The 16,743-nt window shown below is 37.9% G+C and overlaps 1 protein-coding gene and 1 long non-coding RNA gene across 2 annotated transcripts in view; one reads left to right on the top strand and one right to left on the bottom strand.

The window, feature by feature from the left end:
• Positions 1-2,346: 2,346 nt before the first annotated feature.
• Positions 2,347-3,011, bottom strand: LOC108427009. The gene is made up of 2 exons (XR_001857817.2): positions 2,888-3,011; positions 2,347-2,525 (listed from the first exon to the last, which is right to left on the bottom strand). It is a non-coding gene; the product is annotated as an uncharacterized LOC108427009 (long non-coding RNA).
• agmo (alkylglycerol monooxygenase) overlaps positions 3,002-16,743 on the top strand; it is a 49,317-nt gene continuing 35,575 nt past the window's right edge. Inside the window, exons 1-3 of the mRNA XM_017696875.2 lie at positions 3,002-3,358; positions 10,338-10,468; positions 10,718-10,869. Coding sequence (XP_017552364.1) covers positions 3,236-3,358; positions 10,338-10,468; positions 10,718-10,869 — 406 coding nt within the window. The 5' untranslated portion in view covers positions 3,002-3,235. The remainder of the gene's footprint in view (positions 3,359-10,337; positions 10,469-10,717; positions 10,870-16,743) is intronic.

The raw sequence follows: 16,743 nt of genomic DNA, 5'->3' as shown, positions 1-16,743 counted from the left end.
AAAAAAAATTTGAGTGTCTAAACACAGGTTTCCCCTCCACCATGTGACTCAGGGTGTCGATCAAAAGAACCATATGAAAACTTTTTTTTTGTTATTTTTAATTAGTAAGAAGAGAAAAAAAATAAACAGCAAAAGAAAAATATGAAGGAAGCACTGCATGAAACATTGCATGAATAAAAACCCACCAAAATGAACACATGGCCAGATCTGACATATGGGTGACCTTTGGTGACTACTCTCGGGCACCCATTGTCCAGGGGCAACAAAATGTTGCTAATTATTTGTTAACTTAAACACTTTGAAACTTTTGCTTTATATCTATTCACACACTGGACTAGTCAGTCAGGCATAAGTATCCAATGGGCATCATCATTATGTGTCTTAAATTTGGTGGATGGTGGCTTCTGCATGTAAAACGTGAACAACATACAAACCTTAATTACAAGTTTGGACAGTGTGAGAAATGCTACTAAAAATGAAGGTAGTAATTAGTAAACTATGTTTGACTTAAGTTGTTAAATTGTTCAATTGAAAACAGTACAACAACAAAATGTTTTGATGTTTTACTTTCTGAACTTTATTTACTGATTTTTTTTTTTTTTATATATGCAGAATTTAATGCCTGCAACAAGTTCTAAAAAGTTTGAAAAGTTCTAAAAACATTCTAAAAATGTTATTTAAAAAAGTCTTTTCTGCATTCCAGTCTATCACCTGCACTCTTTAATTGCCCAACCATGCTTTTGTTTCATGTGCAGAACATGGTGTTGTCATGGACTTCCATTAAAAAGACATTGTCTTGAAGGCAGCGTATGTTGCTACTAAATGTATATTTATTCTTTCAGTGTTAGTGGTGCCTGCTGAGATGTGCACATTACCCATTCCATTAGCACTAATACACCCTTATACCATGGCAGGTCTTAGCTTTTGATTTTTATGCTGGTAACAGTCTGAATGACCATTATCTTCTTTGGCTTGGAGAACAACATGTTTATTATTTCCATGGACAATCTGAAAGGTTGACTTGTCAGACCACAGTACACGTTTTCGCTGTGCATCCGTCCATTTTCAGTGAACTTGAGTACAAAGACGTTGGCAGCAATTCTGGACATTGCAGACATTTTATTTCAGCTGTGCATAGTACAGTCTTCACTCGCATTTCTGGATGCAGTGTTTATTGACAATGGTTTTTCACAGTGTTCTCATGCCCATTGGTGAAATCCATCACAGAGGCATGCTGGTCATTCTGAGAGGTTAGAAGGTCACATGAATTCATTTGTGGTTTTTGGCCTTGCCCTTTACTCACAGAGATTTCTGTGGATTCCCTGAATGTTTTGATGATATTATGCACTGTAGAGGGTGAAATGCTTAAAATTCTTGTAACCACTCACTGAGCAACATTGTTCTTAAAACAGCTATTTCTTTGCTAAGTGACCTCAGCACATCTTTGCATTTAAAGGACTAGGCCTTTCCTGGATGCTCTTTAATCCTCAGTCATGATTTCATCACTTGTTTAAGATGTTTTTGAAACATTTCACCATGTTTGTAAAAGATTGTTTTAGCATCTTACCCACCGTGCATTGTGTACTTTGTGGGGATGAGGCAGCACTCCTAAATCTTAATCTGACCCTGATTAAATGGCTTTATAGCACTTAGGGTGTCAGCATGTTGTTCAAAATGTAATCACTAAAGTTTGTCTATTCCTTGGGCAAGACTCCTAACACCACCTTGGCCTGCCTGTGTAAAATGATCAAATTGTAAGTCGCGCTGGATAAGAGCGTCAGCCAAATGCCATAAATGTAATGATTTTTATAGCTCAAAAGAATTTCAATTACGTCCAATTCATCTCTCATCTTATCTTAGATGCATCATACTCATATAACTAGTTACCTACTTAAAGTAATATATTTAACTTAACCTACCTGCTTTGCTGAATGCAGGTAACTGATCCTGCTATGTTTAAATGTTTAAGTGTAATTTGTCAAATATGCTACAGGTCACATTTATAAGATATAAGGTTTATAAGACCAGATGAACAAACAGGTGTGCTTTAGCAGCATGCTGTGTGCACTATTAGCTAATATATGGAGAGGAATACTTAATACTTACTTGGCTAATCTGTTAATCTGTAAGCCTATCCCAGCGGTCATCGGGCAGAAGGCAGGATACACCCTGGACAGGTCGCCAGTCCAACATGGGGACCTTTACGATTCAAATTATTTATCCAATACATTTTCTTAATATTATTAACAAAATATGAAGTTAACAAAACATATGGCATGGATTATTCCTCTGTTAGCGTACTATTTAATGTTCAAATCAAAATGTTAAGACAACCAGATTACTTAATTAAGTTAAGAACATTTTTATTGCAGTATGTAAGTTTGCATGATACTTAACAGCAGGTTTATAGCAAGAGCATCGCATGTGCCAGTTTACTATTGCAGTCCTTATATCTGGTTTTGCCTTATTCTCGGTTACCAGCAGAGGTGCTCACACTCGCTTGTTTATGTGGCCAGTGTCCATTCCTGCCAGATAGAGGAGGAAAACAGTTGCCTTTGTTATTTTTTTTTATTTAGCATGTCAAAACTTTGACTTAGTATCTCAAAATAATGCCTTATTTTGAGTGTCTCATTTTCTCAAGATTTTGTGTCACTAAGACAAGATTTTGACATTGTACGTTGAAATGAGTTATTAAATTTCAAGAAAGTAATTATTCATCAGAATAATTCGACATAATTAGTTAGAGAGTTGGGAAATTCAGTCATTATTTCAAGTGACAGTCATTTTTTCGACATTAGAAAACATAAAATTGATGTAGTAAATCCAAATTTTGAGAAAATGAGTTTTTATTTTGACAAGTTTTTTTTTGAGAAAACCTCTGACATACTGCTTCCAGAAACAGGGACGGAAAAAAAATCATAGGTGAGTTTTTCATCCTCTGGCTGGCTGGACTGTAGGCCGCACAATCTGCGTGTAGTTATCACTGCAGAAATCTGAGGCAGTAGTAGAACTTCTGGTTGAGCTGCTCTTCAGCGTGGCTGTGGCCTGCGCGGTGTCTGGGCCAGACTCGCTCTGCTGCGTCATGCAGGCCATCCCACAGAGCACGAGCACCACGATAAACATTCACCATGAGTACAAAAGTCAGAGCGGCTGTGCTGACAATACAGTTCAGCGCACAACAGCAGGTTAGAAGGCGTTGTAGGAGCCGGTGATCACCAGCACTTCACAGCTCAGCATGGCCCAGCTGGAGAGCGGCGACGTTACCTTCTCACAGGGTACACGCATGCTGTTTTATCTGATGACGCCGAATGAGACTTCATTCTCAGACGTGGACAGCGTGCCGCGGTACGTTCAGAAGGTACGTTCGGGTTTTAAGTGACAGCGTTACGCTGCAGGACAGTCTCTGTTCAATACACACTGCGCTGTTTACGCAACTTCAGCGCCACAAAGCAGCCATGGCAGCGTGGCGTGGAGCTCCTGGCTGGCCGTGTCTCAGCAAGCACGGGCCGCCCCGCGCTGAGGAAAGCGCCTGCAGCCTGTTCCGTGGACATGAAGGCACTTCTCTGTTTACATGTCATCTGAGAGTAGGAAGTCGTTTTTGACACGCCAGCAGCTCGTCTGTGGTACGACTCAAGACGTGGGGTGTGTCTCAAAACGAGCCCTAGTTCTACACGTGCTGCGCTACAGTTTAGGGGACTAGATTTACTGAAACACTGCCGCACACCACACATCCGGACACGCTTCGTGATGTGAACAAACTCCACACTGGGCTTTCGCTGAGGGCATTTTATACAGTTCAGTCAATCTTAAGCCCAAATTCAAGCTGGTCAAGTAAACAAAAAGCTGCTCTGTGAAGCTCCCTCAAATAAAGTAGCATTTTACTGACAGACTGGCAGTGAAAGCCTGACTGATAGGTTTAATAGATATATGATGGATACATTTAGTACGTACATACAAATTTGGAAGGGCCTACAATAACAATTACAATAATAATCATTAATATGTAAATGTATCTGACCACCGTTGAGGGCAATACACTGCCAAACATGTGAGAAGTAACCTAAGGAGTGGTTTGCTGCATTATATATAGATACATACATTTATATGCAAAGGTTTAGGCGTTTGGTTCATTTTCTAACTGAAAATAAGTTACACTTATTACCTCACAGAGAACACACAACTGCAATATTAATACACCGTCACTGTATATTTGCTTAATTTAACATATGGGGGTGAAGTAAAACATAAAATATAGCCTGTGCAAAAGTTTATAGTGCATTTTGAATTTTGTTTTTTTTATTCAGAATATGTTAAACTCTGCTAATAAATAGAAATTGTGCAGTAAAATTTTCTGAAAAATCTCATTCAGATTTGATTTTAACTTTTTCCCAAATCAACAAAACATGTCATGTGACTGGAGTATAACTTTTAAATGCAAAAGTTTCTGAATACTTGAATCCGTAGTACCTGTGTTCTGTGGTTTTCATTTGTGAAAGAACCTGTGCATAAACACATGCATGCTGAGCAGGCTGAAATGCAGTGTGAAAGAGCTGTAGGTACCTCACGTAGCTTTACTGCTTTACGTTTAGTCATTTGATGCATTAGGCTGGTTGCAGGAAATGTATTTTCTGGATCTTAATACATCAGAAGGTGCTTGTACTTGGAATGCAATTGAAAGAGAATATTGTGCACTTTAAACCACATACTAGTCATACAGTCTAGAGCCAGAGGTCTGTCAACACTGCAGTTTTATGCTCTTCTTGAATCACATCATTAGCTTATGATAAAGTACTTCTTGACTTGAATCATATGTGATTAAAGGTTAGAAATCATGAAGCTATGGGTGGCTGGGACTCGAGCACTGGAGTTGGGAAACATTGCTTTAGGCCTGAGTTTCTCAGTGTCACGATTGGCCCCTCCCAGTCCTGTCCATGTGCTCGTGTTGTGTTTACTTCCCAGTCCTGTCCACGTGCTTTGTTTTGGTTTTCAGTCCTGCCCTCTTGTTTCGTGACTCCACCCCTGATTTTCTCCACTTGAGTTTCTACCTGTCCCTTGTTTACCCTCATGTATTTAAGCCCTGTGTCTTTGTTTGAATTGTTGTTTGGATGTATTGTATTGTATTGTTTTTCTCTTCTCTTCTCTTCTCTTCTCTTCTCTTCTCTTCTCTTCTCTTCTCTTCTCGTGTTGTTTGGTTCTTGTTTGAGGTTCTGTGTTTGTTTACCATGTCTGCACCCCGATCTCTTTGCGTTGGCTCTATGAACGCGGACTGTCATGACCATGGCCCTGGATTTGCCCTCAATAAAAGTCGCTTATCTCACCTCCTCACTCTCCGGCGTTATGCTCAGTCTTGCTTCTGGGTGGGTTCCACTGCAAGAATCAGTGATTTTCTACCTCAACACACCTGATCTAGTTCAAAATCTTTCGATAATCAATTGATGAGCTGAATTGGGTGGTTTCTGCTGCAGAAAATGTAGAATCCAAGTCCTATAGTTGTGAATAATGGTGTAGCGAGGGACTGTCTTACACCGTTTAACTTTGTCCAAGGCCCAGAATTAATTGCTCTCAGTGTGAGCACTTTTCTCCAGAGAGGGGTAAACTGAAGAGTGCTGATAAGACTATTAGGCTGTTGCTGGTCTCTGAATAATTACACACAGCATGAGTTATAGAGTAATGTTGCAAGAAACAGTGTGTGTGTGTTTTTTTTTTTTTCCATTTTGGTCACTCTAACACTGCATTTGCTAAAAGAAGGCCAGTATCTTGCTGAGCTGCAGAATAAGTGCTTACAAATTAGTATTCCAATCATATAGTGTTGTAACATGCTTTTAACATATATTGTCAATGTTCACTTTCACTGTGTCTTCTCTTATAACACAGTTCTCCGTTACTGTATCAAAATAAGAAAATTATCAGAGCAGTTTGCAAGGCATTTACCGAATGACTTTTATTTTATCTTTCAGTTTCAACACACCATAGAAATCATATATAAGACATACAACAGAGCAGTCAACCTCCTGGGGCACCTACATTAGAAAATATTTTAAATGAATTCCTTCCCCTCAGAAATAATCGCTGGCTGTCTTGACCAGTCGTAAATCATGACACCACATCTGGCCAATGTGAATATGGGTTTTGAATTTAAACAGTTGTAGACTGTCAGGACACGAGCAGGAGATTCCAGCGGTCCAAAGGTTGCACTGTATCTGTAGACGTATATCCGGGAGTATAGATGCAGTTGCTTTGCCCAGTGTGACCATCTACTGTTTAATAGTTCTAGTCTAATCTTACTCTGCTTGTTTTACAGTTTAACAGACGCTGAGACTTTTTCAGTATGGAACTGTAGCTGTTGAATGAGAAATCAGTCTTCATGCCCAGACTGTAAACTCCTGTACCTGCTTACGTTTTCAATGGGTGTGTGTTTTTGGTTTGTTTATAACCGAATCAACACATGTTTGTTATTTGAGGTAAAAGGCTGATGTTTAAATGGGCACATATAAACATATGAATAAAGAAGAGACAGTTAACCGCACAGCAGGACTCCTAATTGTTGTAATTTTGTCACAAACATGCCGTCATTAACTTATGCAGTCCACTATTGTTGCACAACTTTATTTGGTGTCTGTTTCTCCTTCCCAGATTGTGTGTTTGTGTGTGCATGTATGCATATATACACACAAAGCCACTGATAGAAATGCGTATGTTTTGCATTCTATTACGAATTCTTATTTAATACAAAGTTTTTATATTATGAGTGTAACACTATAAGTGAAAAGTAGAAGGATGTTGGATGTTTCCACGAACTTCAGAGTTTCTTATTATTTGGTATGTTCCCTCTTTTGCTGAAGCTGGCATGGGCTCCTTAAGTTTGTGCAAAAGCCTCTGAAGAGTAGATCAAATTCACCTGAGAATCTTCTGAACATGAGATTTAATAGAGGAGATAGGACAAAAAAAAATTCTGACCTTTTTGTATAAGGTCCCTAACATGGTCAGTTTCATAGGTTTGCTCCAATTTGAATAGTGATCTAAAATTTTCTATTCAAATAGCATTTTTTTTGCTTCAATATGTGATCTGATTCAATTTACCACCAGATTTGCTTGAAATCAGCTTGTTGTGACTCAGCTGTGTTTGTATTTTCACTGCAAAAACCACAGTTATATGAATCTCTTCACAATCCAACTAAAAAAGCAGAGAGCAAGAGAGCGAGTTCACGAGAGAGAGTCTAAAAGAGTCTAAAACACTAACATCTGTTTCACAAATGTAATTTTGCTGATGAGATCTGAGTTCACAGACACAGCTTTCTATAAAACCATTAAGAATCCCTCAACAATTTTCACAAGCCCAGAATATGTTACTGCTTGAATAATAGCTGTTTTCATTTATCCTTTCTTGTTTTCAAGAAAATATACCACTAAAACTGCATGATCTATGGGATCAAATAAGTCTTTATGAGAAAGAAATGAAAAACATCATAAAGACACCAAAAGGGTTGTTTGGAGTGACGCTATAGGGGAATCCATAGCCTCTTTCTGCAGGCCCCCTAGTGGCTACTTGATCAGCGGAATGAAAGTTAACTGGGGTACCTTTAATTAATATGATGAAATCCATTTTCCCCCATAACTCTATTGTAAATGAACTAAGACACTGTTGGCTCTCTGTGTTAAATGCTGTGACTCTGTAGAGCTGCTAGTGAGCAGTGAGGGGTGAAGGAGGAGGGTGAGAACCTTCTGCTGTCATTCACACCTTTCTACACTCTTAAATTCTTGATATCAAAAATAACTGCCTCAATTAAAATAGCATTTGAAGACAATAAAAACTCTTTTATAAACGTTGGCCTGCTTGCTCACGTACAAAGATCTGGTTTGCTTCTGATCTTGTAAATCATACACATTTCCATTAAAATAGCTTTTTGCTAATTATTTTATTGTGACTGATTCTGCAACTAACAATCTATTTAAAGATTCTTTAGGGAACCAAAATGGGTTCTCCTGAACACTGATCTAAAGAAACCTTCTGGTGCCTTTAAACAAATCTGTCTCATACAGTCCCAGTCAAAAACAACTTACCTTAATAAATTAACATTTGGGTGAAAGCACTTATTTTGATAATGTAATATAATGCAAGGACAGCACAGTACAGTGCTAACATTTCTTAGCTACAGTCAGCAACCAGATGTGGTGAAGTTTGCATGTGACGGAGGGTCCCAAGTGATATATCCTGCCCTAAAGTGTACTTACACTTACACACACACACAAACTTCCCCTTCCACCTGTGTGTATCTGCCATGCCTTGTCCCACCCCCGCTCTAGCCAAACACTGTGAACGTGCATGTGTCTTACATTCCACAGTGCGAAGGGGGACCTGACACTTATTGTTGAGTTTAACCAGTTTCTTTTACAGTGGGTAGCATTACAGCATTATAGAGAGGTTATATGGAGAGACTGAGGACTCTTCCTTATCATTTTTCCCTGCTTTTGACTTTTGCTCTTGCTAATACTGATTTATTGATTTTAGTCTTTGGCAGTATTGATAAAGAAAAACCTAGTTAAAGGCTCCAGGAATCTAAATCTGTATGTTCTTTCTGAAAAGGTTAATGTTAGAAAGAAAATATATATTTAGGTACACAGATGTACCAAGTATGTCCCATGAATAATTTTCCCATGACCAGCAAATGTGTGATGTATTTTGTGAATGTTTCCTCACCAATCACAAGGCTGGTGTGGCTTGTCCTGACCACACAGCTTGAGAACACTGTGTTCCCCCACAGTCGGAGAACTTACCCCAACTCTGAAAAACTTACACAAGAAAGTTAATAAATGATATACAAAAGCTTAAACTAGCAAGAACACCCATCATCCACTCATTCAGGTGGCCTCACCAGTATTCCAGGAATGCACAAGCAGCTATAAAGTGAGCAAGAACCTTCTATAAGATGTCATCCACATAAAAGCTGATAAAGTTTTAAGTGAGGTGTGGACACTGTGGGGACAGTCTTCTACACCTTCATATGTTAAGCCTGTTTCACTCTTGTCTCCTCACCCTTGCTGTTGTGTCTAGTTGTTACATATTGATATACAGCATTTTAGAATGAAACTCTTCATTTATAAAATGTAGAAACTGTGTTTAGATCCACCAAAATTCAAAAGCAGTTATCATATCTGTATAGATTTTGATATAAATGTGCCTCCCTAGCTAATTGCAATGCACGCAGTTTCAGCCTGGTTTGAAAGAACAGTTGAAAGTACATTTAAGAAACACAGTAAGTAGTACGTTGCCTCTGTGGAATTCAGTTTTTTGTCTGGTTTCGATGAAAGGGTATAATTGATGCAAGAGAAGAAAACACAAACAAAACATAAACAAAATTAAACAAGTCTAAACATGATAGTCATTTAGCATAAACTCTCAGTACCTAGTACTCCAGTACCTGTATTAAACACTGTTACCCACATGTTTCATAATTACTTTTGGGACATATAAAACCATGTCTTCCTCTTTTTTTGCGTAGTTTTAGAGCTGTGTGCACTATACATGCAGTCGGGTACAAAAAAGTTACATTGTCTTGGTTTTTTTAAGTGAAAATAAGTGCATGTCAACTACAAAGAACACACCTATGTACATGTTTATATCCAGTTGCTGTTTATTTGCTGAATTTAACATATTAGTTAAACAAAAATCTAAAATCTGGCCTATTATGGCACCTTTTGTACGGTATGTTTTATTTTTTCTAATATGTTAAACTCAGCAAAAAATAGAAAATTGTGCAGTAAAATTAGCGGAACGTTCTTTGTAGAAGATTAATTTATTTACATGAAACGTGTAATTTGACTGAGGATGTTCAAGCTACAGTTAAAGGGAGACTTTATTTTTAATCCATGTCATTGTCTAAGACAAACAGTACATACTGTTATATACACTGACCAGCCACTTCAGTAAGGACACCTCTTTGCTTCCGCACTCTTTGTCCATTTCATCAGGTCCGCTTACCATATAACACTTAATTCCTCCAATTACAGACTGTATTCCATCTGTTTTTCTACATACATTGTAAGCCCTCTTTTACCCTATTCCTTAGTAGTCAGGACCACCACAAAGCAGGTTATTCCTGGGTTGTGGGTTATTCTCAACATTCTCAGAGACCGGTTGGTCTCTATTGTTCTGTTTTAAAACCGTTTTGTGTTTTCCACAATTGTCCCTTAAAAGTACCACTGTACCTATAAGGGTGCATTTATATTGTTTGTACCTTGAAGAATGAAAAATGTATCTGCACAGTACCTTCATTTCTAACAGTGTACAACTGAAACAGTGAACTTAAACACCCCTGATTCACTTGTGTGTTGTGTAGGCTACTCCTTTCTTCATTGGTCTGGTCTTGTTAGAGGTGTTTGTGAGTTGGCTGAAAACTGGAGAGCTGCTCGTCAAAATCAACGATGGAACCACATCTCTCTCAGCAGGAATGATATCCAGACTACCCCAGTGAGTTAGCCAAAGCTTTGGTTTGACATCATGTTTCTATTTGAAATAGCTTCATGCCAGTTACTCACCTTGCACAAGCAGAATACCACATGCCTTTTGACCTCTACTAATATCAGTTCTAACCTGAAATAACATTATTTATAAATTGTAATTGTAAACAGCTATTACACTCTAAATTGCTGAGATTTTCTTTTCTTGTTGCTGGTTAATCTTTGGATTTGAATTAATTACACATTCTGCTTCTCTCAGTGTCTTTGTGAGGAGTCTTGAGGTGTCCAGCTACATCTATGTTTGGAATAACTATCACATACTGGAGCTACCCTGGGACTCTGCTTGGACATGGTGGTTGGCATTTCTTGGTGTGGACTTTGGATATTATTGGGTTCATCGATGCTGCCATGGTATGTCGTTACTCGCCAAAAGTTGCCTTTAAAAGGCCATACAACTAAAATACTGTGATGGCTGTTGCATTTACTGATGTCAGCGGTTTTTCCAGAGTTCTGCGTTTAACACACACCCAATTAAACCAACAAGCACAATGCAAACGTGCTGAGTTGTTGTGAAGTTATAGATCAGGTTACATCAGAACTAATTTCTCTTGTAATCTCTTACATTTTTGTACTTATCATTAAAACTCAAATATCCAGGAACTACTGACTGGTCCACTATTTTAATACATATGTTTATAATTTAAGAATACCTGATGCCCATGTACACATTAAATAACAAGCCTTAGAATGTAATAAGCCTGAGACATCATCTGTTTCTAAATATGAAGCAAGCTAGCAGTGCATTTGCATAGATTGCTCTGTTGTCATTCTGAAAAGCTGTGTAAATTTGCTGATCAATTTGCCAAATTTTCCAAAACACTAAGTGTTTTTTTGGCTCATGGTGTCATAAGGTATAGTGCAAAAGTTATTCAGGAAATATTTCTCTAATCTACTGCATAAAGAAGAGGAAATGAAGAAGGTGAACTTTCTAACAACTGTGCAAGACGTGGTAGACCACCAAAGCTGTTACCATCAGATAAAGCGTATTTAAAGCTTTCATCCTTGAGAGAGAGGAGAAAGGTTTGCTTCACTCTTGCTAAAGATTAAAAGAAAAAGGACGTGGTTCTGAAAGGATGTGTAACTGTCAAGAAGCTGTTACTGAGAAAAGGAAATAGACTAAAACAGTCATTTGCACTAGAACACCAGACTGGGCATCTGAAATATGGATTTTTTAACTTTCGAGTGTAAAGAATTAATTTGGAGTAGCAGAAAATGCAAGCAGCTTCCAAGACTGGACATTGGAGGTTTAGAAGAATATCTCTGCAAGTTTCCTTGAAAAACTTTTATAAACAATAGAAACAGTGATGAAGGCAAAAGTGGGACGCACACACGCGCACACACACACACACACACACACACACACACACACACACACACACACACACACACACAAATTATATTTAGTTGTTGAGGCTTTTGTGTAATTTTATGTTAAACATATGTTTTTTGCCTTTCCCCCTGACACTGAAAAATGAGTAGCTTGTTGTAAATGGCTGTTCTGGCTGGAAATTAAATAACCGAAGGGTGACTTTTGGACAGTACTGTATGGAAAAAATAATTCAGCTATTACATTCACTGAATCCATATAAAGTAAATACAAGTGACTAGCTTTTCACCCATGTCAATATGACACAAGTACTGACACTTTTGCTATGCTGGATGCTTGAAAACAATAGAAGGAATTGGGTCCATACAGTGACTTCAGTAATGACAAGGAATGCTGAGGATATTAAGTGTTGCCATTTACAAATTCAGAACATGCATTTTCTAGAGCATCACTGCCTGACCCACCCATAAAGCTATTTTAAGTTAACATTTCCTGTACACATGTGTGAGCTACATTGAGCACTATTTTTGGCTGGGAAATGCTCTTTTAGGCCACCTTCATAGACAACCAACTGTATTCTTAAACTAACTCTGGGCCCAATAATTCAGATTGGCCATTGGTCCAATAGAGCTTTCTGTTAAAAAGAAATATTACCAGTATGTCAAAGGCTAGTTTACTGACCTCATTTCTTACCGCAGTAGTTAATAGGGGTCGTTGCCCTTTTCCTTCTAAGGTTAAGTACATGGTTAACATATGTTACATCTATTTCAGCCATTTAGGATTTAATTTTGATAGGGCAACAGGACGTTTTTCAAATTGTGCCTCTGCAGACTTCAGCGGGATGGAGTGGAGTGATGAGGTGCTTGTGGTTGTCATGTTATGTTTTCCATTGTCCAGAGCCTGTTCAAGTAGTAGGAAATGTCATTTATGCCGGCGGTCTGCTGCGTCCAATTTGTACTTTTTTTCTTTCTTTTTTTTTGGAAGTTGGAGGAAATTATTTGTCGAACTTTCCTGTTCCATCATTGCTTAGGATGGCTTCTCCTGCACATTGTAGGGTTAGAAATAGCTTCCAGTAAAGACATAAAGCCACGGCCTCTGCCTTTTTTCCTCTTTAATATCTGTGTAATATCTGTGCAGAGGGTTATAGTGGAATGCGACCATATTAAAGCCATGTGATTGTGATTGCAGAATGGGGATGGGAAGTTTTATCTACTGTAAAGTGTACAGTAATTCACAACTAATGTTCTGTCTTTTGAATAAAGATATAAAATTATAATTAAAAAAAATATCTGTAGTAAAACTAGCAGTCACAGAAAATATATTTTTTTCCAGTACAAAAACTGTGAAAAACTGACATTGTCATGAACATTTGATTAATCCATGAAATATTTAGGAATAAATTATTCCATAACACTTAACTTTAGGACAGTATTCATAAGGCTACACGCTAATGTAAGCCTGTCATGGCAACTGGCAGAAACCCACATAGACATGTAAACCTACGGCATCACTTATTCCAGTAGGCATCATTTGTCATTAAGTTTTCCTTGATGTGAAGTTTACACAACATCTAAGTCAGGTGACATTCATATTTCTTGACATTAGGCTATCATGAAACCAACTGGAGTGAATTAATAGACTTTATAGCTCAGTGTAGGTCACAGTGACATAATGCTGATAAAGTCATATTATGACTTAGCACATCAAGCTGGATGGACCAGTGTGGGCATTTCTCATGGCCTTTATGTAAAGTGAGTTTTATTTTGACATTTAAAATATTTAAGCGGTCACTTCATCAGTATTATGTCACTGTAATATACACTACGCTACAAAGCCAGTGTTCTAATGTGCTATGAAACCTGACATCAAAGCTGGCAAAAGCAGTCTTTATGACCGATAACACATATTAGAATAAGACTTTGTAAATGTTTATGCTGGTTCTTTGTCAGTCAGCATGATAAGTTTATGCAGGTATCATGATTATGTAGGCTTATTAATACTGCCCTGCAGTAAAGTGTTACTAAATATTCCCATCATAAAATAATCTGGCAAGTCAAAATTCCATAAGAAATGTTTCGAGGCTTTTGGAGCATTACAGCAAGACATCAAGTAAAGCTCTTTATTGCATGTAGAGATCATGAAACTGCAGTGATCTTACACAAGTGTATGTCAGGTTGCCAGTTTCTTTTCTAAATTTGTTTCTGACCTTCAACCTTCCTGAAAGCAGTGCTAACAATTTAGCCATCTTTGTAGTTTCCGAGTTTCCCAGTAATGGCTTCAAACTGGTTTTCATACTCAATTTAGCCTCCACTGGTGCATGGGAATATTTATCTATTATCCTATTTTTTTGGGACATATAAGCCATAAATCTTTATTTTGAGCAATATAAGCTGAAAAAGGGCAGAAATATGACCATCATAAAAGCACACAGACCCCAATTAGTACCGTTGTAAAATATGAACACTTATTTTATTTATTTTTTTATGGGCATTTCATATTTCTCCCCTTCATGTAAAACACTTAAAAGAGGTTGTTATTTGTTTCAAGCTGGAAAAGAACGAATGGAAGCACTTTCATGTTACAACTTCTTTTTTCCAATGCCATGCTTATTGAGAAGACATTACTGTAATTTGGGCAGTAGTCTAGGCTTACAGTCATACAACATAAGCCTTTCAACCTCTCTGATAGTCAGGTATTAATAATAATAATAATAATAATTTTAACTCAGAATATATAAACAAACTGCAGATTCAGTTTACAGGTTTAGGAATATATGTCAAATATATTGTTATTATGATTGTTATGCAGTACTGTTAAAACTCTATGATCATTCAAGCATTGGTATTTTATTGTCTTCCTTTGTCTTTCTTTGAAGTGTCTAAAGTCTGGAGGCTGTTTGCATGCATTCTGGCCTCCTGCGTTTTTTCCTATTACTTGCATTATTTTCCAGCTGTAGCTCCTGACTGGTCTTTCCTTACTGTCATCCACCAGAGCAGAGCAGTGCTGTCTTTCCGACCGTACACTGCCTCTCGCTCCTCGTTAGCCTTTGGCTGCACTTAGAAGAGACGACGTTTATAGCTGTTTATGTGTGTTTCTGGACTCAGGGGAAACTGGCGTATCTTTCCTCAGTGTAAGAAGGAGCTATAGTGGTAGCAGTTTTCCATTATTGGTTAATTCCTTTAACCCTAGACTCGTTCTTCAGTTATTAATCTTAAGATTATTATTCAGTACCTGCTATGTAGGTAATTTGTAATTTATGTAGGTGTTGGAGTGAGCAACTGAAATTTAGGCCTGCACACTGAACAAGACCTTGAGTTTATTGATTTTAATTAAACAAAGAATTTCACTTTTTTTTTGCCTTAATAAACATTACTGTTGGTGCACAGCTGGGTTGATCACCAGTTGCTTATGACTGGGCTATAAGTTTAGTTTTGTTGCCCTGGAGTTTTGTTGATTTCATGATGAACCTGTTTTAGCATTCAAATTCAGCCAAATTGAATGGATTTTTAAACGATCTGAAGGGTCTCTGAACTATAGTGTTTACTCTGAAGCAGGTCAGGGACAATATATAGATGTAGTGGAGTCAGTGACAGTCGTCGTGGTTCTGTTTGTTTTCTCTCTTATGTGGGCCGACAAACAGCCACTCTGCTCTCCATATGACGCTATTTCCAGAAGGTTCTCTGGAAACCTCAAAACAACAGCCTGTTCACAAGCTCTGCACCAGTGTTGTTGATCAGTGAGGAGGAAGCCTCATAGACACTTTTAAGATTTTAAGAGGTTTGAAGAAATGACCAAGAAAGGAAGATAAAGTGAAGATGTGGGAAAGACGTTTAAACAGCTACCGAGACAATGTTCTCCTTCAAAGCTGGTGCCATCAGTGGACAGTTGGCATTAGTCATTGATCATCTTCTGTAATTTTATGCTTATTTTCACTCTGAGTTTTCAGGTCTGTGGATCAGAGCTAAAGGCCTGTTATAACGTGCCTCAGTATCACATGAAGTGGAAGCGAAGTGCCATTCTGTTTGTCTTTATAGTTTCCTTTCTGGCTAAGGCATTTAAGTGAGATGTGCTGTTTTCACGATGGGTGGATCAGGGATTGTAAAGCTGAAGAGCAAAGAAAAACTAGTCACAGGAGATGGTACATCCTTCACCACCTCACCTCTGAAAATGGTTTACAGTTGGAGAGGTGTTTACAGTGCCTTGGCCACTGGGGTCTCCAAATAAAGACTTTGATCACATCAACATGGGCCTTTCTGCCTGTCGTCATTCAGGATATTGAGGGTGGATGGACTTTTGTGTCCCAGAGCCAAGTTTTATTTTTATGCATGCTCTGCATTTGAGGACATGCTAATGCTCCAGCGTGTGCTAGTAAATATGAGTAATAGTCAGTTTAGGCCACACTATCTGACTGAAAAGTATTCAGCCTACATTTTCCACCATACACCCTTGAACTGTTTTTAGATATATGGTTCTTGGAAAGCCTTTAATTGATTCTTCTTCTTAAAATAATTCTTTACATTCATATATTTTATTTTGAAAAATGGTCTGTTAAATCTGTTAAAGTGTTGTTTAAAAGTGGTTCCTCTATGGCTCAAAGGCTTTTTTGTCACCTTGTAAAAATGTACTGTTATCATTCCACTGACCACTAGTTACTAAGTAACAATGATGGTCGCAATACTAAGTGCTGTATTAGGCAGAAGAAATCACTAATATTAAATCTCAAATGTGAAACAAAGCCCAGGGCATTTGTGTTTTCTCTTTACTCTGCAAGACTGTTGCACAAAACCAATAAAACCTGAAATCATGTGTTATCATAAATAATATCACAGCTGTGATGATCTATTACGTCGTAATGCGTTTCACGACAAACCCCTGTTGTGTTTAGAATCGTGTTGAGG

The sequence above is a fragment of the Pygocentrus nattereri genome, chromosome 17, assembly GCF_015220715.1.
Source record: "Pygocentrus nattereri isolate fPygNat1 chromosome 17, fPygNat1.pri, whole genome shotgun sequence".
Classification (NCBI taxonomy): domain Eukaryota; kingdom Metazoa; phylum Chordata; class Actinopteri; order Characiformes; family Serrasalmidae; genus Pygocentrus; species Pygocentrus nattereri.
Note: the sequence above shows the minus strand (reverse complement) of the source record. Positions and strands in the feature narration are given on the sequence as shown.